This window comes from Pelmatolapia mariae, linkage group LG18, assembly GCF_036321145.2.
Source record: "Pelmatolapia mariae isolate MD_Pm_ZW linkage group LG18, Pm_UMD_F_2, whole genome shotgun sequence".
Taxonomy (NCBI): domain Eukaryota; kingdom Metazoa; phylum Chordata; class Actinopteri; order Cichliformes; family Cichlidae; genus Pelmatolapia; species Pelmatolapia mariae.
The window spans coordinates 10,629,204-10,650,303 of record NC_086243.1 but is presented as its reverse complement, the minus strand read 5'-3'; the positions used below and the strand labels follow the sequence as shown (position 1 = coordinate 10,650,303).

The 21,100-nt window shown below is 42.7% G+C and overlaps 1 protein-coding gene across 1 annotated transcript; it reads left to right on the top strand.

Moving 5' to 3' along the window:
• Positions 1 to 630: 630 nt before the first annotated feature.
• On the top strand, positions 631 to 12,092 carry mfsd8l2 (major facilitator superfamily domain containing 8-like 2). The gene is made up of 11 exons (XM_063462355.1): positions 631 to 728; positions 819 to 1,004; positions 2,721 to 2,783; positions 2,877 to 2,996; positions 3,246 to 3,325; positions 3,803 to 4,073; positions 7,445 to 7,518; positions 7,793 to 8,006; positions 8,983 to 9,105; positions 9,281 to 9,411; positions 11,322 to 12,092. The coding sequence occupies exons 1-11, from the start codon at positions 653 to 655 to the stop codon at positions 11,400 to 11,402; spliced, it is 1,419 nt and encodes a 472-aa protein (XP_063318425.1). The 5' UTR covers positions 631 to 652; the 3' UTR covers positions 11,403 to 12,092.
• Positions 12,093 to 21,100: the final 9,008 nt, after the last annotated feature.

Genomic DNA, 21,100 nt, shown 5'->3' with positions numbered 1-21,100 from the left:
TCTGAAACTCCTTCAGAAGGCCTGGAGAACTATTGCTCTGGCTCTTCTTTGGATGTTCTTCTTTAGTCTGCCTCCTTGGAAGAAAAGTATAAAGAAATGAGTAGTGTCTCAAGACTTTTGCATATTACTGTGTAACCAAAAGGGGCAGATAGGCTTTGCACGTTTTTTCACAAGGTTGTGAGGTGCTTTTGATGAAACTGAAGCAAACAAGTTTAAATATGTATAAACCTCAGGGTACTTTACCTCACCGGGCAACCTGAGAACTTGCCTCGATCACGCAGCGTGGTGCTACACCGAGGACGGGAGTCAAACAGAATTTCATCTTTAACATAAATGCCTAATGGAATTGGACTACTGCAATCATTTCATATTTGTTTGTATTGTTTCCATGTTTGCTGTGACGTGGTCCAGGCTTCATTCGTCCTGAGCTTTTTCTGTAAGAGAAGCCTCCCATCGTCTTTGTTGTCCATCTCTAAGAAGTTTTGCTGTGACCTTGTAAAGCGCTGCAACAGATTCCTCTGATTATCTGGGCCAGCAGCTGTAATAGGATGCATGGTGTCTCTTGTTATCTGATTATGGCTCTGAAGAATGTTTCAGAGCAGCATGCGCAGATAGAGGTTGGCATATAAAAAGAAGCAAGTCGGTGAGGACAATGGATAATCACCAAAAGAGGAATCTTACTTTTCTCACCATTGGACTGATATTTATGCTGAGTGGCGTAGAGTACGGTAAGTTCATATCAAACTGGATATAATTTTTTTGGCATATTACTGCACACGTCTCAACCCTTCTCTGTTGTTCCTCTGTGGTGGCCTCAGCTGTCATTCTGCCTACAATATGGAGGTATCTACAGATTTTGGAGGCCCCACCTTACTTCCTGGGTCTCGGTCTGTCTGCCTTCAGTTTGAGTGCGCTGGTCACGGGCCCGCTATTTGGCATCTGGTCAGATCGAAGCAAAACTACAAAGTCCATTGTCCTTTTCTCAAATGTTTTCGAGATTGTTGGTAAGTAGTCAAGCCACGAGACATCACATGACTAATTTAGACTCTGCGTCAAGCTTCTGTATGAAGAGACTCTGTGGGTCATCTTTTACGCATTTATTTTCACCTCATGCAACACAGAGAATTCCTTATAGACGACCGAGCTTACAAAAAATCTGATATCAGGTCATTCCTTTCATCTGAATGCAATCTAAATTTCTCTTTGAACGTAGCCTCCGGGAGGGAGAAAGTCAAGTGAATAGTGAAAGAGGCGCAGAATTGATTTAAACCTGCTTTCTTTCTAATGGCCAGCAGAGGGTGGCTTCTGCAGTTGCAAAAAGAAGTCTGATTGTATTAAAGTCAAAGAGGAAATCACCCTACTGGTCCCTTCCCAAAATATTGATTCTGTTCTGAGTCTCATTTAGAGTAAAAGACACAGTTAAGCAGGAAGTGCTTGCTAAATTGTGTTTGGCCATTTACTGCCATGTGATTGTCAGTCACACTTTGCTCATCACGTGTGGTTTCATAAAAAGAAAAAAAAGGCTTCAGTTATGTAGACCTATACTGGCTGGCAACCCCATGGCAACCACCCGCTGGGTTATGTTGGTCAGTGTTTGCTGGAGGTTACTAGGTGAAATCAGTCACAAAGAGGGTACTGTGCCAACAACGTCCTTGTGATTGCTTTTGTTGATAGCAGATTGCTGCAGTTGCCCCATAGCTTGCTGTTGTAAAACTAAAATAAGACTTGAAACCGAGAAGGTTCACGTGTCTTCCATGCAAACTACTGGTGAAAGCAGCAACTTGCTAGAGACCAAAGCAACTGCAAGGAGGTTCCTGGTAGCGCACGGTATACCTCCATACAGCTTTGTGACCAATTTCATGCTAGTGCGTGCCAACAACCTCTAGCAACCACTCTCCAAGCAGTCGTGGTTGGAGAGTGGTTGCTAGGGAGTGACTGACTAGTTTCTAGGCCTGTGTATCTGGGCTATTTACAGTGGACCTTTAACCTCCTGCAGCCACTGGCTAATTTGTTAGTGGATGCATATGTTTCCATAGTGATCACGGTTACCAGATAGCCACTGACTAGTCTCTAGGCTTGTGTGACTGGAGCTAAAAGGGCACTTACCAAAATAACCAGCTACAGGCTTCAAAATTAGAACTCTCTAGCTGCCTCTGTGATTCAAATTTTTATCTACAGGATGCACACAATGGATTATGGGAATTTCTAAAAGAACTATGAATTTGTTCTTTAAGCAAAGCATTATAGGGATGATGTGAGTCATTGTAAAGAAATTTATGTTGTCAACCAAACAACAAAATCACCTGAATGCTATTAGACTAACAGTATATTCTAAATAGTAGCTAAATATTAGTAAATACTAGCTAAAACCTAGCTACTATCAGCTAAAATCAACTAACTAAAACATTAGCAGTACCGCATGATCGTCTATTATTGTTAATGTGTACTTTACTAGATATAGTGTTTTTCTATAGTCACCGAATGTGTTGGAATCAATGACTGTAGAAACCTTTTTAGTAAAAGAAAACTTTTTTTTATACAGTCATGGTTGGCATGTTAGCATGCTAACATTAGCCAACTAGCCAAAGTATAGACTAGTATAGAAGTTATTGGAATTGTTACAGGGTGAAGCCAGTACTTTTTGGAAACATTTAAACAAAGATCTTGCCTCAGATGAAGATGCATTTCACAACAATTTTTTATTTTTTATTTCTTCTCAGGTAACTTTATGTATTTCATTGGATACTCAAAGTGGCTTTTGTTATGCAGTCGGATTGTAGCAGGTGACACACGCACACACATGCACGCATGCATTACGTAAAACGGTTAACACTTAATGCATGTAATATATCATAGTTTGATATGTTTGCCCTCAGGTGTCGGAGCAGGAGCCGGGTCCTCCATCTTTGGCTTTTTGACTCGGAGCACTCAGCCGGAGGAGCGAGCTGGAATATTTGCCGCCATCATGGCCGGTCGACAAGCCGGTCTTCTTGTCGGTCAGTTTCTCCCCTTTCCACTTATCCACAGAGAAATAGGTGTTATTCCACCTTTCACCACCCCTCTGCCCTGTGAGGAAATATCAGACAGCGGGAAGGATTTTGTGATCCGTTTTTTCTTCTTTTTTGATGTTTCATTTCAACTGTGAGCAGAAAAAGACATTCAATAAAATCACTAAGGAGCAGGCTACTGTTTCCACACATCTTCCATTTATCTCATCTTTAAAGCACTTCCTCCTGTCTCTCCAGGGCCGGCGTTCAACCTGTTCCTGCGGCTGTGTGATTTCAAACTGGGGCCCTTTGTTGTGAACAAGTATACGTCTCCTGGGGTAACAGCATCCAGATAATCAGTAATCTAAGGTTCTGTGAAAGGCTCATGAATACAGAAATAACCTTCAGAAATAGTCGCTCTACATTCTGTGCTCACATATATATTTTTCCTCCTTTGTTCTCCTCTGAGTAAGAGGAATACAAAACACCTGCAGCAGTACTCGGTCCCGTAACAACCTGTATCGATCTGTTTCTATCTAAGTGTGTCGGAATAAAACACCTGTAGCGCGGATGAAGCTTAAATGAGACTTAACAAAGCTCTTATATGCCTGTTTCCATTTTTTTCTGCATAATATGACCCAGAATCCCTCTCTAGATTTCACTCTGCCAGGCAGCGCTTCCATAGCTGAACCACTTTATCTCTCCTGAAAGCTTCCAAGGATTCTGGTCCTGTGAAAATATGTGAAAATATCTTTTTTTGTGTGTTTAAACTGTAAGATCTTTAAAAAACGTGTGTTTTTCCTCCATGCTGTCAGATCTTCATGTGCCTGTTGTGGGTGCTGCTCCAGTTTGTCGTCCTGGCTATGTACTGGGATGTACCACCCATTAGCTGCGAGGGGGGAGCCACGATGATGGAGATGAAACAGGAGGAGGTAGAGGAAGAGGTGCCGCTCATGGGGTCTGACGAGGAGCCGGTGCACACCTACAGAGCCCTCAACTCCGACCAACTGGAGACCTCCACCTCGTCTGACATGCAACCCGTCCACAGAGCTTCGGACCCCTTCCGAAACTTCAGCGCCAGCAGAGGTGAGCCGGCAGGTTTGACTGCCTGTCTTGAGCAATTACAGTCAGCTTTCCTCTGCCCCATTTTGCGGCGTTCAGGTAGGAAGAGGTGTCACTGCCAATGCACATGTTTCATATCTGCTCTATTGATTTTGCTTGCATTTGCTCACTGAGTCTCGCACACACTTTCCATTCTCCAGGTCTCTCTGAGGAATTTTCTGCAGCATGTCATATCAGATTCCCAGTGTATTGATTGGACTTGCGTGTACGTGTCTGGTTTATGTCAGAGCATGTATATACATGATGTCAGGTGCACTATTGGATTAGTGTCATAGTACGTTTACATGGCGATTGCGATTGTTTGCCGCTACTCAATATCCTTTCTGTACTTTCTTTGACTGTGTGTGTGTGCATGTGCATGTGTCTTGGGAGTGAGTGGGCTGAGTACTTACTCATTTCTCTTAACCATGTTGTGAGGACCTCAAGCTTTGATCGTAGATTTACGCACTCACATTCTGGGGATTTATTTTTCTTTTGGGGACGTTGTTAAATTTAAGCTGCAGACGTGTTTAAAGCTTACGGTCGAGGTGAGTGTTTGGGTCAGAGTTGTGTTTAAGACTGAAGTAACTCTCCAGGAAATGCGAGTTGGTGTTGTGTCCTCTAAAGACACAACTGCGAGTGTGTGTGTGTTTGTGTGTGTGTGCTGTATTGATTCTCTCACTCTTTGAAGACATGGCAGAGGGAAGGATGGAAGACTTCCTTTTTTATTGACTGACTTGCTGTGGTTGACTTGTGGATGAAATGGAGACAGAATTGGTAATGTGGCCAACATTCCTCTTATTGATTCCTTTTTGTACGAAGAGAAGCTACAACACCAGAAACGCAGCAGGAGCCGAGGATGTCTTCTCTGGCACATGCAGTAGGAGTGTCTGTTAGCCCTTACAGCGTGTCTGGTATTCGCTCTCTTGAATTATTGATCTTTTGTGTATCAGTGGAGAAGCTTTGAAAATCAGGGCAGATCTTTCACTTTCTTTCATCAAATCTTGATTTTTCTGGTAGGTGTCGTGGAAAGAAAAAAGTACATAACAGCACCAGTAAAATCTGTGTGAATCTTTGCTTTTGGAACAAGAAAAACTACACAACTGCCTTTTTTTATTCCATGTACTTGTGTTGTATCTGAACTGGATCAGATTTTCCACATGCGTACACGGCACTGCGGTTTTGTAGCCTGCTCTGTTTCACACTCTAGTTCTTCTCCCTTGAAAAGACTGAAACATTCAAAAATGTATTATCTGAAACATACTTAAGAGATATTTTGTAATGAAGAGTTAGATTCCACTTTCATACTGAGCAAAAAGTCCAGATGCAGGAGTGAATGTCTTCATTTGTTTAACATGTATAAGAATATAGAAATAAAAGAAATGGCAGGTTTTACTCTGTGTTAGATCCTCTGTTAGTAAATGTCTTCCTGGATAACTAACAACCTGACAATGATATCAATGAAGTCAATATGTGGTTTAAAACAGTTCTAGGCTATATAGCTGCTTAGTTTTTCCAATTAGATCAAGAAAGTATGATTAGTTTTAGGGCTGAATTTTGGGTTGATCTTTTCAGGTTTTACCCCGCCTCTCACGAGTGATGAAATGTTTAGAAGTACTGGTAAGCTAATTTTAATGCCATGCTAGCTAGTCTCTTTCCTAAACTAAGCTATACAGTGAATAAAACAGTGGAACTTGCTGTTTTGCTATGTCTACTTGTGGCATCACCAGAAAACCATCTTTAGGTCAAAGCATTTTCCTCATAGATCATTTTATTACTTATTGTCTGTGCAGCATCAAATGTAAAATGTATCGGCTGAGCAAGAGCATGTCTTTAGGGTCCAAAGGAAAAGCATCAAAGTGGCCACCTGGCTGTTTTTTTTTTTAACATGTAAATAAATCCTGGGCTAATTTGGATTGGCCGCTGAGCTGCTTTTATCCATAGATGGGATAAAAACTAGTTTCCGACTCGTTTGGTGTTTGAATTGATGCTTTGATGTTTTTGCTGTCACCGTGATTTTTGGGTTTGTTTGTTTTTTTGAGTTGATGTTTGGATCAATCAGGTTTTCAGCTCACGCTAGCTTGGTTACCACCTTCCATAAACTTCATAGGATCAATGAACAGACACACAAATCAGCTAATTAGTGTTAACAAAGATAATAATCAAATATTAGACTTTCACTCACCAAACCAGAAGCACAAACCTCTGGGAGAGTTTGTACCACGCAGAAACACATCATATTAGCCAATTAAAATTGTCATAAAAGGCACCAAGCGCACAAGCATGGAGGTAAGATCCAGCTCAGTGACTTGAATTAGCAGAGGTGATACCTAGAAGACCCAAACTGCTTACAGCTGCTTGTGTCTGGACGCCTGTTGGTCAAATTGGCCGTGCCCCCAGCTTCTAGTATCCAGAGTCCTTAAAAACCCCTGTCTGCTCAGAGATTTTGTAATAAGTGAAAAAATGCACAGAAACTATTTTTTGTTCTTTAACGATGCTTTCTACTGTCTGGATATTTTAACATTAGGATTGACTTTCTTTTAGAGCAAGGCAATTTTCAGCTCCAGTGGTTGCCCTTTGCTTTAATACCAAAGACCTGGCAACCCTAGCAACCACTTTGTAACTTTTTTGGTCCATTATTAAGCATTTTTGAGTCTAATAATCAGTCTGTAGACTCAGACTTTGGAATAAAAGCTGGGAAATCTTGGGGAAAAAAATCTGTCTCAGAACTTTCTGAGGTACAATAAATCATTTTAAAGCCACATCAGGTATTTACCTGCACACATACACATCCAGTGACATAAAATAATCAAACCATGTCATTAGCAGTGCAAACACTGAACACAGAGAACTGAACTGTAGTGGATCACACAGTGTAATATCAAACCGATTCTGCAGCCATCTGGCATCCAAATTTAGCAGCAAGCCCAGCTCGTTTTCCTCCTCTCCAAGCCCATAAGGAGGAATTTGTTCCAGGAAAAGCTGGTATCAAAATTTGGAATTTATTGAAAGCCCCCCCCCCCCCCCCCCTTTTCCTGTGTAATCATGCTTTGGATATAAGATAAATATCAGAATCCATACTTCTCTCCATCAAAAGAAATAGATATAGAGCGTCTTGGATGACATGATCAACACGACCAGGCGGCCAGGATTTGTCACGCCCGGCTCCTTCAATCTTACAACCGCTTTGAGATCGTCCAACTTTTCTTTTCTCTTAAAACTTCTTGATCTCGACTTAACTTGCCAGTTGAAACTTTTGATTTGAAGCTAGCAGTTGAAGATTTTTTGGGATTTTTCTCCCTGACTTTCCTATTTTATTTCTTCTGGTATCTCTCTCTCTGTCCTTCTCTGCGCAGAGTTCCTGAGAGAAGAGGTAGTTGTTGTCCTCACGGCTCAGTTCATCACTCTCTTCAATCAGACGGCGCTGGAGGTGAGAGCAGCGACCATCGAGATCCATCAGGCAGCGATTCCAAACATTTCACACTGTTTACCATCCAGAGTGAATAACACGGAGTCTTCTAAGACCTAAACTTTTGGGAAAATAATCAGTTAAACGCTGAAGCACATAATCAGCCTCTGTGTAAAGATCCATTCTCACCTCTCGTTAAACTGACCTAACTGGATACTCTGGCAGTGGTTACCTTTTTTTACCTCTGAATGGACCGCTTTGCCTAAATGACTGGTGTCTTTCTAAAAATTCACAGACCATGGTGACCCCTCTTACGCAGCGCTACTTCAACTTTGGCGAGCTGGGCAACAGCCTCATGTACAGCCTGTGCGGGGTGGAGGTCATCCTGGGCTTCTTCTTTGTACGCTGGCTGAGCAGGAAGGTGGCGGACCGCGCCGTGCTGGCAGCGGGCCTGGTCATCTGCTGCACCGCCTGTATCTGGTGCCTCATCTTCCTCTGCAACCCCCGAGGTGCTAACCTGCCTGTGAAAAACCACACCCACAGACACACACACACACACACACACACACAAATGAAGGCACACACAGACACAAAAATGCCTCTTTTTCTGAGCCAAATCCTTTCTGTGCCACCAGTGTCGGTGTGTAGAGCACAGCAGAGCCATATTGGGTTACACACTGGCTGAACTGAGTGTGCTCTGTAAATGATATCATTCAGCAGGATACCATAGAGGCAAACCGGATCCTGTATGTTAATGTTGGCCTGCGTCTGTTGCAGCTCGTCACGTTTATCGCTCTGATTACAAGTGACAGGTGCTGGAGCTGGGTAGTGCCTGAGTACATATAAAAGGATTAGAGTAATCGAATTTAGCAAAAATGCTATTTGTTAAAGCGTGGCTGTCATTTGTTTGCCATTTGTTAACCGTTGTGGTTAAAGCAACCAAACAAAGGCATAAAACCCGAAAGAAAGACACCTAAAGAAAAACTATTTTATCCTTTGGGGCCACTGAGAGGCATGTTTGATTGGTGAAACTGTAATTTGATCGTAAAATTATAGACTTTCAGCTCATGCGAGAACTTCCAACAATTTGAGTGGGCACAAATTCATACAGGCATGTGCATGATGCAAAGCAGCAGAGAACAAAAATCAAGTGGCTGCCAGCTTGGCAGTGGTTTCGTTTTTCGGATTGAGCCGTCTCTGGTGGTGCCAGCCCATTTGTGGGAGAAACTTAAAAACCGACGGATGGACGAGCTGGGCAACCGAAGCATGATCTGCCACACTCTTTGAATGATCATGACGCCACATGAGAAATAAGAAGCTTCAGAACTGTCATATTTATTGGGCACTAGGTCTATCAAATATAGGTATGCGAGGGTTTATGTTGGATTGCACTAAAGGTAATTGCTGAATTATGTATTCCATTTACTCTGTGATAAACTACTTTAATTTAGCGATCCTGTGATATCATCTTCCCTCCCCTGCCAGGTGGTTATGGATGGGAGCTGTCGGCCTTCATCATCGGAGTGTTTCTGCAGCTGCTGGGGCTTCCCTTTGTGGCCGTGTCTCAGGTGTCTCTCTTCTCCAAAGTCACTGCTGAGAAAACACAAGGTTGGCTCATATTACCTTGGCACCGTGTGCTGGCTCAACACATTAAAACAACAGATTGTTGCTCAGCGCATGTGATGCATAGAAAAAAAATTTACACGTAGCGAACTTTAAAGCCATATTGTTATGTTTATAGATGAAATAAATAACCTAATATTTTGTGATCCCTCACCAAAAGGATTCAGCCAAGGTGTCAGACGCTCAGTTGGGGGCCTGGCCACAATCTTGGGTCCCTTGTGGGCTGGAGGATTGACTAATAATTTGTACATAATGTTGGGCATGATGCTGGCACTACTCCTTATGATCACAGTAAGTAGAACAAGGCGCTCAGTAATAGCGTAGTGTTACACAGACTGGCTATGTGGCTGTGTTCTGTCAGGTGTTTAGCTTAGCTTGGCTTAGCACATAATCTATTATGTGGTACTAACACATATCTACTATCACTGATAAACCAACGGGATAAGACATGCCATATACAGTTATTTAACCGATACAAAAAAAAAACAAACCTGGAAAGTTTTGTGTTTTTCAAATTTTTATTCTTTATAGAGTGCTAAGCTATAGCTTGTAGCGTCATGTTTACCTCATAGATCCAGAACAGAAATTCCTCCAGAAGTAGTGATGTAGCTGCTGCAGGACAGCGATTTAACTGCAAAATGACATAGGCATTCAGCAATCTTGCTTAAATATAGAATTCATTTTGTTTTGCAATCACTTGAGTCAAGTCCCCTGTTGCAAGGAGACCTATTGCAGACAGGTTGCACTCTTTGGTGCAGAATAATTGATTGATTGCAGTGAGCTGGCAACCTCTACAAGGTATCTGAGAGTGATTGCAGTCAGTCTGAGGGGGGCCATGATCATCCACCTGTGCAGTTGCCTTACTATTAAAAGTGCGCGCCACGAACTTTTCTGTTCAGCTCAATTCTTTTTATATAGCACCAAATCACAACAACAGTTGCCTCCACGCACTTTTAATTGTAAGGTTAAGACCTATGTCTGTGAAGGTTCTCAGTCATCCAGGTCATCGTAGTCTAAGGAGCTTTAAAAGAAAAGCGTCTGGACTTCTTTAAGTTTCTTGAAAACGTTTCATCTCTCATCCGAGAAGCTTCTTCAGTTTTAAGAGCAATTGGTGGACAGTCCCAGATTTTAAGCCCTAGGTAAAGGTCCTAAAATAATACATAGAATACAGAAAAAACCCCAACAATCAGATGACCCCTTATGAGCAAGTGCTTTGGTCACAGTGGGAAGGAAAAACTCCCTTTTAACAGGAAGAAAATTCTGGCAGAAACAGGCTCAGTGAAGGGCGGCCATCTGCCAAGACCAATTGAGGGTGAGGGGGAGGAAAGACAAAACACAACAAACAACATCAGTGCATAAACCCTGCAATCACCAATTTTTCCTAGTTGCAAGAAGGTTGCTGCTCAATTTTTGCTATAGTGTGACTGAACCAAAAATGTTCCTTTTAGTTTTCCCTAGATTATATATACTGCATAATCTGTTAAAAGCCCAAACTACGGTTTAAAACGCCTTTCTCCCCTTTAAACTTATATTTAATACAGCCATCTGTGCTTTGGATTATCCCATAGTTCATTTCATGATTGTTTGGGTAGTGTGTCTCTCTAATATAGTCTTGGTCATTAGGCAGACTGACTGTGTGGCTTTAAGAAAATCGCCTTCTGCAAAAGGATAGCTTACCTTAGCTTCACATAGCGTTAAGACTGAAAACAGACGCTACAAACTAGCAGGCGGGAAAGCTCACTGGAATATAACATGTTACATTCTACTGTTGTTGGGTTTTTTGTTTTTTTTAAAAAGGAATTTGGTGATAAAATTCCCAATTGTTCTTTTGAATTTATGTTTATTCTGCATGCTAAACTAAGTTAAGCTATGTGGCTGGCTGTAGCTTCACATTTAGCATAGACACGAGTGTGGCTTCAGACTGATCATTTAACGCTTATAAAATCTTTAATGGTTATTTTAATTTTAATGTCAGCATAGAGAAAAAGCTCAGTTTTCTGTCCTTCATCTACCTTCCCTGTTTGAAACTAGCCGAAGCTGCTGCTTAAAAAAACATTTTTTCACCAATCCAGTACGAAAAACAGTAGCCACAGGCTGTTCTAGCCAGTAAAATCTTTAACTCAGCATGTCTTTGATAGCCTCTACTTATTACTTGGTTCTCTCTATTCTCCAAAGCTATATCACACTGTACATTTTCACAGGTTATGACAGCACTGTCCTACGACCGCCTGACTGAGCCGCGAGCGGTGCAGAGTGCACAGAGCTCTGACAGCGGAGGATAGAGCTGCAGTCCTTCTGAAGAGCAGGAGAGGCTAAAGACGGACAGAGGGAGCGCCCTTCACCTCTGAGAGAATCAATACAGGTTTACTGCAGAGGGAAATGTATGAATGTGGAATAAAAAATGTTCAAAACACATGCTGGACCTCAGAAGCTGCTGTAAAGGTGATCACACTCTTTCACGGTTAAATAACACTGTACGTTTCTAAGCTGTGCTATCAGATTCAATTATAATTGACCTTAGGTGCATATTTACTATCAGACTGTTAATTATATTTTACACAAGGGGGCACCATTGCTCTCATATTGAATATTCAGAGGCATAAATGAAGATGAAAGCCATTATTTTTAAACCAAACTATTTTTATTCCCCCGGTGTTCGTTGGAAAAAAATAAATAAATGAGAGAAGGAAGCAGGTTTTTCCGAGTGACCTTTGCAGCAAAGCTTTGTTTCTTGTCTTTCTTCCTTTGGAAAAAAAAGAGAGAGACGGAGAACAGATGACACAATGAGTCCAGATGTGGAGTTGTCAACATCTGAGAAGCTCCGTGTCAGTGCTGCTGATAGAAGAAGAAGGTCAGACAGAGTGAAGATTTTCAGATTTGTTGTTTTTTTTTCCCTTCTAATGCTGGAATAAACTAGGCACTTGAATGTAACACAAACAAAAATGCAAAGCTTTGAATGAAAGTAAACCAAGCTTGTTTTGATCTGATCCTCTACGCCGGCTTGGCATTCGAGGAGCTCTGAATTAAAACCAAATTTAAAAAGGACTTACTTAATTAGTCGTCTCTATCTTCTTACTAAGGGGGGGATTTAAAGTTTAATTGCCTGTGTTCATAATTCAAAACATGACTAGGTGTGAGTAGTGTACAGTCAGCTGTTCTTGCCTATAGCCTCCTCTAGGATGTGCTGCGTGCTACATATCTGCACTACGAGATGAGAATGCAACATCAAGGCATTGTAGATTCCCTTTGTAGCAATGAACATGGGTTTGGCCAATCTCTCTGTTTTTGCATAATTGCAGATAAGGCTCAGTAACCTTTCCAGTTTTCTTCACTCAGCATGTGATGTTTGGTTTTTCTAGAGGCTTTCTGCCTAAAATGGAAATTCTAATCTCTGGGACTCAAGGACATAATATATATAAGTACTTTCATGGCCTGATCAGCGCATTCAGGTACTTGACATTTTAAGGGAGATAAGAGGGAGCGTAGAATCAGGTCAATCCTGAATTTACTCTCCTTGAAGTAGCTCGATTTTTCCAGCATGATTCCTGCTATCCTGTGGGTTGAAAGAAATTCCTATACTGCAACATAAATATAAACAAAAGACATTTAAATCTGTTAAATATCTGCGGTTTAATAAACTTAAATTAGTCGAATGTGCTCTTGCTGATTTCAGTATACTAAGCTAGCTTAGTGTGGTCTTTACCACCTTTGTAACAGGTAAACGTTTCCATGGTGTCATCATCACATCACCAGGCGACAAGTTCTTTTGTCTTTCTGGGGCAACAAGCAGGAGAAACATTGACATCTTTTTTATTTAAGTGCTTTTTTCCAGCATCTGTGCCTTTATGTGACGGCATCAGAGCTGAGCTGACCAATAACAAGCAATACAGACATGCATCCACTCAACCCAAGGACATGTGAATAATGAACAGTCCTGCTTTTAAGACTGTCTGGACCGGCGCAGTCAACTATCTTCCACCTCAGCCTCTGCGGCAGCGTATAGAGGCAGACGCACACAAAGGACATAAATAGAAAAGTCAGAGGCCTTGGGCTTTTATGTTAAATATACCAAAGGTGGGCACAGACGCACAAGTTCTGAAATTTTTACAGCTTCCACGGAACAACTGTTTGATGCGGGAGCAAACAATTATTTTTGTGAACTATGGATGAGAGTTTGTTGCTATGGAGATGGGATTTTTTATTTTTTTGTGAGTGGGATAGAAAGAGGCCAAAAGATGAAGTAATGTTGTGTAATTGGAGAGCGGAAACCCTGGCTATTCTGGTTGTGGAACAGATGAAGGTGCCGTGGAGCTTTAGTGGATGCATCTGCATGTTGTAGTACCACATAACTATAAATGACTCAGTCTGCTTTCTGTGTACAAACTGTTTTCATGCCATGTCGAGGAACAATCAGTCTGCTGTGTGCGGTTATTTTAGCTATCGTGTAAAAATATCTTGCTGGATGTAGCCATTACTCCGGGTTTTTATGTTACCGCTGCTCTGTGGTGAACCGAGCTGTGAACAGTGAAGTAACTACAGTTTAATGTGTTACACTCAGTCTTAACCAATCGTGCCGGGCCTTTGTGGTTTTACTGTCATGACATTTTTCTCATGAATAAAAAGCTAAAAACAAAGGAACGCTTTGAATACACACCAGATCTCAATGAGGAAAAAAATATGCTGGATATCTATACTGATAGATACTGTTAGGAGTGACAGGATTCCACTTCGTTTGATGGAAATGAAAATTGTAACCCTACAGAGGGCTGAATTCAAAGATCCCTGAAAATCAAAGTGAAAAAATTATGCAGCAGGCTTGTCCATTTGACAGAAAATTAATTTGCAGCGACTTAAAGTGGTACTTGGTAGTTTGTATGGTCCCTGCATGCTTGTATGCATGGCTGATAGTGTCAGGGATGCTCTTAATGAGACAACAGATGGTGTCCTCGGGGATCTCCTCCCAGATCTGGACCAGGGCATCAATGAACTCCTGGACAGTCTGAGGAGCAACTTAGTGGTGTTGGACCAAAGCATAACATCCCGGAGGTGTTTTGGTGGATTTAGGTCAGGCAAGTGTGGGGTCCAGGAACTGCCTGCATGCTCTCCCCACATGAGGCCGGAAATTGTCATGCACGAAGTGGTACCCAGGACCCACTGCACCAGCGTAGGCTCTGACAACGAGCACAAGGATTTCATCCAGATACCTAATGGCAGTCAGGGTGCTGTTGCCTAGTCTATAGAGGGCAGTGCAGCACTCCATGGATAAGCATCCACAGACCATCACCAACTGACCACCAAACTCTCATCTGTGAAAAGCACAGGGCACCAGTGATGGACCTGCCAATTCTGCAGGGAGCACAGGGTCCACCAGAGGACGTCGGGGTCTCATGCCGCCCTCGTGAAGCCCGTTTTTCATATTGTTTGGTCAGACACATTCACACCATTGGCCTGATGGAGGTCATTCTATAGGGCTCTACTTCTGGCAGTGCTCATCCTATACATCCTTGGACAAAGGAGCAGATACTGGTCCTGCTGTTGGATTTACGGACCTTCTACGGCCCTGTCCAGCTCTCCTAGAGTAACTGCCTGTCCCCTTGAATCGCTTCCATGATCTTGAGACTGTGCTGGGAGACTCAGCAAACCTTCTGCCAATGTCACATATTGATGTGCCACCCTGGAGGAGGTGGACTACCTGTGCAACCTCTGTAGGGTCTACGTATTACCTCGTGCTACCAGCAATGACACTGATCTTAGCCAAATGCAAAAATAATGTAAATCCAGACAGTTGTTAATTTCATTAATACCAAAGTAGCTAAAACTGATTAACAATCCCCTCTGCTACTTAACTGACCCCATCAATAAGCCACAGGTTAAAGTGACTTGATAATGTGTAGCATAATGACATCACCCTTTGGTTTTTGAAGGCTTATGGGGAGCAGCGGGTCTGACTGTGTAACCACACACTCATTGGATAACGACGGTTTCATATCACTGATAAGGTTCCAGTTTGAAACATTGTGTGACCAGAAGTAACAAAATAGATTTAATTTTATAATTCAATATAATTCATATTGAGTTAGTGAGATCATAACTCAGCAGGAAAGTGTTTACAGAGGTCAGAGCAGAAAGCCTTTTCACATGTAGCTGTTTTCCAGTTGTACATAGTGCAACTCTTCGTGCTTTGACTGAACTCTACTGGGTTTCTCTCTTTTTCCATTACAATTGAGTGCCACCTAATGTGCATCGGGTCGCTATAACAACGCGGCCGAAAACCCTGTGAGGTCATATCTATGTGACACAAACACAACACTACAACGGAGGATGTCGAGGCGATGGTATATCTAAGTATGGCTTTTTGTCAGGCTCTGAGACCAGGGTGCTGATTTTTGTGTAGCCATTGTCTCGTTGCCATTTTCACTCATTGAGTGACGGCAGTGACTTGCCAGTCGGTGGCATGCTGTCTGTTGGTGTCATATCGGCCGAACTGGTACAAAAATTTTTTAGTGGTGCAGGTACTACACTGAGCTGAATAAGTACTGGTGGAAAGGGGCTAATAGACTAACCACAGCTATCGCCATCTGGTGGCCTTGAGATAGAAATCAGATTTAAGTCACTTCAGAATTGGCTTCATATTTTTAGCGCAGAAGCTAAATCCATCTTTTTTTATCGTCTATGCTCCAAAACAAACTTCACAGCAGAAATAAACAGGTTGAGTTTTGGTTTCTGTTTTTTTTTTTTTTTAAACTTACCACATTTTAAATTTCTCTATAGCTTACTTATTTACTTACTGCAATAACCTGTTTGTGATGTTGGTTCTTTCTGTACTAGTTTTTAAAGATATCCTCTTAGGAATAATATTCACTGCTGTGTGGTAATGTTTTATTTTCACATTACTTCAGCAGGTATCTGTATTTGATGCACACATGGAGTCTATGGAAGAAGCTTGGTAACTATCCTTACTGGAGTTTGGTGTTAGCTTAGCATACTTGGTTACTTCTGATAGCATGGATGATCAAGCTAGAGTCTGGGGTTTAAGGATGTCTATATTTAATATACAGTCTGTGGATTTCATGGATCTAAAAGTGCCAGCTTCGGGCAGTGTAGTAATGTGAAACCACAGAATGAAGACAGAATATGTAATTATATGCATTACATGAACTGTATCTTCTATCACCTTTCTAATGCACACATTTCCATATGCAACAATGTAAATTTTGTGGTGTTTTTGTATTTTAATTTATTTGGTTTGGGGTGCTTTTTTTAATTAACACATTAGTCAACATAAGATGACTTTTTTTTTCTCTCCTCCCCATAGAAATTTAAATGCAACAGAGATTTGATCAAATGCATCCACTCCACTTTTATCAAGGGAAAAATGTACAAACGGCTGTTTTTAGCGTTGACCGGCTTTGAAGCCAAATTGACACTGTCATCTGACAAAGATAAAGGTACTCGGTCCCAAAGCAAAGAAAAAACCAAACACCTGCACCCGCATTCGAATGGAGATGATCTGTAACAATTATGTTAGCAGCAACAGGAAGGCAAAGAGTGGCTCTCCTCTTCCTGATGGTATTACGGCTCTACTGAAGATGGTCATTAATAGGTCGCAGATGATAAATGAGTTATTAGCTACGGAGGTGGGGGGAGGGGGGAGAAATCAGGCCGGATATATTCATTCCACGACTCACTTTCTTTCTTTCTTTCTTTCTTTCTTTCTTTCTTTTTCCTTTTCTGGTTGCCGTCCATATTTTTGTGCGGAAAGATTTGTCCTCGCAAATCATTTATTAAGAGGTTTAATTTTACAGGAATGTATATATCCAGGATGTGATTCTGTTTCCTCGGAGGAGACTATCCATCAAAAAAATCTTTTAAATGGATGTCGGCGGTTGGTCTCCTGCCAGCTTGGCCAAAGATTTACAGTTTCACACACATTATTGTTACCGACTTAAAAATCTAACTTCTGGATGTCATTGCCAGGGTGTGGCTCCTGTCCAATAATATGTGTGTGTGTCTCTGTTCCCTACACACACACCCACACACGCAGGACTAAAGGAGGGACATTTCTGGACCAATTATGCAAAAGTTTTCTTTATCTAATTCTCTGTATTGTGAGTGTGTGTGCAGGCATAATTAGATGAGAGCTTGAATCTACACCTTATAGCAATATCGAGATGGGCGACTAATGAGCTGACAGGGGAGTGGGAGAGGAGAGGAGAGGGGACAGCGTGTGCTTGTGGCTCAGTATCGATGAATACAAATCACAATTCCTCATGTCTCTTTTCTCATAAGCAGCTTTAGACTCCAAAACAGGACTAGCTGGCGGGAAGGCAAATGATTTGATTTATTAGAGGCTACAGTCACTCAGGTAGCCCTCCCTACTCCGACACACACAAACACACACACCCCGCCGCCCACACCCTTCCTCCGTCGCTGTTTTTTGTGTATTATGTACGGCTGGCATCGCCTCAGATACATTGAATCAATTGCCTCCACCCACACCAAGCATCCACCCCCAAACTCATATGTGAGCGTCAGTGAAATGAATGCCTTTGGGACATACGCGAGCTCTGACTTTTAAAGGCAGGCTCATTGATTGGGGACCATTGTAAGAGGAATGGAAATGTATTCCGATAATTATCAAGCTCATTTATTTATGTGGCTTGCTTATGAGCCCCGTGTTTTGTGAGGAGACAGATTCTTTTTCCTTTTTTTCCTCCTTCCTTCCTCTTTTCTTCTGAGGAGCAGCATCAGACAGCCTCAGAGCTGACAGTAAATTTGCTCATCAACCAGTTTCGTTCCAGTGCGAGGTAAAAAATTATCCAATACTTCACGGTCTAGCCCTTTGAAGGTGGCGTTACTCAGCGGCGTGCTGTGGAGCCTAAAAATGTAATAGTGTCCAAACTAGAGATGCAAGCATGAAGAGATGATGAGAACCGGGGGGCGGGTGACGGGGGCTCGCACGGAGAGTCGCCATATCAAGTAAACAAGCCGTCCTCGTGCGTCGTCCCTCGCCTTTATCCTCTCCTGTGGCCGCGCACAGCCCGGTCATGCTCGAGCACTAAGGTCAAGGTTTACGCGCGCGCGGACCTGTGGGAGTTCATTGATCGCATCAGCAGCATTTGTGGAGAATATTATGAAATGATGAGAACTTCATAGGAGGTCAGCGGAGGATCAATATTAAATCCTATCTCATTTATAATCCTGCTGAGGAGAGGCGCTCCGCGGGGCTTAGCTGCTTAAAGAAGACAGCGCTGACAATTTACTTTAATGTTCGTATGAATAAATGTAATGACACACAAATGCTTGGAGACGAGATGTTTTCATTGTCTGTTTTGCAGCCACTTTAATACTGTGTCAGTGTCAACAAATGCTCTATAAATACACTGACGAGGCTGGAGAGGCTTGACCGGAAAGCGTGCGCGCATGCATGCACACACACACACGTGCATGATCAAGGATGTATTGACGAAAGAGGCAATATGAAATTAAAATCAAATCATCAAATGTTTGTTGCATCTCCTGGCAGATTGATGCTGCGTTCTCAGCTATTTTTAAGGAGATTTGCCTTCTCTTATCTGGCATCTCCCACCCTCTCGCACACAGCATCTTAAGATCGGGGATTAAACTTGTGATTATACGTATCACTTAGAGGATTAACCCTTATCTCCCCGAGTTAGGAACCTGGCTGCTGATGGATGTAAAACTTGATGAGGGCCCCGCTTCACGGCAGTTGATTTTGAGACAAATTTAAACGGGCAGCTGCAGAGAGACTGCAAAACTTTTTTCTTCTTCTCCCACTCTCTCAAATTTTAAGGAATGTAACCTTTGATTCTGTATCTTCCTGAGCCAATTAAGCTGTGAGATTTGTTTGAAGTTGCTGATTGAAAGGAGAACTCGCCGGTTTTTCGGGCCCAAACGGTGAAGGGAGACCACAGGGGTCCGGGTTCCCAGAGCCTGCATGTGTAATCCAGTCTAACATGCATGCAAATCTCATCTGTGCCCGCACACAATGGCCTGTCTGTGTGGAGGAGGGAGGAAGGGAAGGAGAATCACGAAACGGAGAGGAAAAGCTGAAAGTGTGTCCTCCGTGCCGGAGCATATGCCACGACGGGTCTTAGGAGACGGAGCGCAGACAAACTAAGGTTCGCAGACTAGTAGGAGTCTTTGATCGAGGTTGATATTTAAACATCTGCATAATTAATCCAATATCTGCAGAGCTCTCTGAGGAGAGAGAAAAAACGCAGCATCGCCCGTGGAAAAAAAAAAGAAACAGAGAGAGAACATTGTAAATTCTTGGCACTGCTCTGAGTACAGTTCTTCTTCTTTCAGTGTAAAAACACAAGTTGGCAACCCGTATCTCAGGGGAAATTAAAAAATCTTTGTCTTATCCAGCCAATTAAATGAAATACACTTTTTTTTGTACGTGGCTTGAGCTGGCCCCCGAAATCTATTTTAGACCTTGTTGTGGTTATACGCCTGCTATGCTATGCAGCTCGCCGCAGATGAGGCTGGAAATCAGGGCTATGGGGGTGAGAGGTATGAGGCTTTTTTTCTTTCTTTCCCAGTGGCACAGACTGAGAGAACTTACTTTCCATCTGTCTCGATCATATAGATTTATAGGATTAGGCCAAATGCTGTTTTAGTCCTCGGCAGAGGCTCAAGCCTTTCATGTGAAACATTGGATTAGATAGTCAGGGGAGCCCTTTGTTTCTGTGTGTCGTCTCCAAGCTTCCAATGGCTCCTGTCTCTGGCATCTTATTGTCGTGGCTGGGCCTGCTTCTGTATGCGCGGCACGCCTTCGAACTTTATTACATTTCGATAACTTTATATATGTGTGTCTTTATCCTCCCGAGCCATAGCACCTCTGCTCTATTGAGACCTCAGTGGGCAGACCATAGCTCAGCAGGGGGCCTTCACTCCAATTTGCTATCGTTTGTCACCATTTGTTCATCCTGACAAACAAAACGTTGGCCCTCTGTCCCCTCCCGTTTGGCCCTGGCACACATGGGATCAGCTGCTCCCCTCTTCTCATGACTCCATTGTAGCGGCATCCCTTTTGTATCCCGCCGAGTAATTCCCGCTCGGCGACGCTAGCTAGCTGGGCGCGCACATGCGCTGGAAATAGTTCCCCCCGTCTAATTACCTCATTTCGTCTGGCATTAATATTGTAGCATGTTGCCGCTGCATTATTGATGGTGTGTTTGTCTCGGTGTATGAGACGTTAATTAAAAGATAAACTGGAAGCCGTGCCTGTGTGACAGTTTCTTTATCCCAGAGGTAGCAGAATTTCACCCCGTCTATTCTTCTTTTTTTGGGAGGATCCGTTCAGCTTCTGTCTCGCAGCCTTAACTTCATTGTATACTTACATGTCTCTATTACAGGCCATTAGACTTCAAGGTAGCAGTATAATGCACTTCAAGGCCAGTCTAATGATGAATTCCTGCTGGAAACGTGAATGCAGTTGAGATGTTCGAGGCAGATATGGGCTTTGGGCCTATCAGGCTTGGCTAATGCTGATTTCCGAGCATCGTATCACTTTCTAGCATCTCCGCTGAGGTGAAGCAGACTAACTAAAACATGTTAAATTGCTCCCCGGCTCCATAAAAACACAGGAAGGTCAGGCAGTTAAAGAGCTTTCTGTGGCTTCCTGGGAGAGTTAAGCCTCTCTTTGGATTGCTGGCAAATGGACAAGCAATAAACTTTAGGTGACTTCACGGTGTTAACAGCGAGGACCGACTCCAGTCTCGGGGATTTGGTTTCACTTTCCCCTCCCTTTCTCAATTCCTCCCTCCTCCTCCTTTCTGCTCTCTGATGTTCTGTGCCACCAGGTTTTAGCTGCGAGCTGTGAGATGAACCGACAGATGACCGTACCATTAGGCTGGAGTGGCTGGCTGGTTCTTCGGGCAATGAGGCCACAGCGACAAATAAGTTGGCAGAGATTTAGACAAGAGGCTCCTTGGCACAGAAGCCCAGGCTGCTT

What these genes read in the sequence shown, in the direction of transcription:
- mfsd8l2 (XM_063462355.1), top strand. Translation starts at nt 653, where the DNA reads ATGGATAATCACCAAAAGAGGAATCTTACTTTTCTCACCATTGGACTG. An exon ending in ACAAGCCGGTCTTCTTGTCG is followed by an intron (nt 2,997 to 3,245) that starts GTCAGTTTCTCC and finishes CTGTCTCTCCAG; the next exon opens with GGCCGGCGTTCAACCTGTTC. An exon ending in AAACTTCAGCGCCAGCAGAG is followed by an intron (nt 4,074 to 7,444) that starts GTGAGCCGGCAG and finishes TTCTCTGCGCAG; the next exon opens with AGTTCCTGAGAGAAGAGGTA.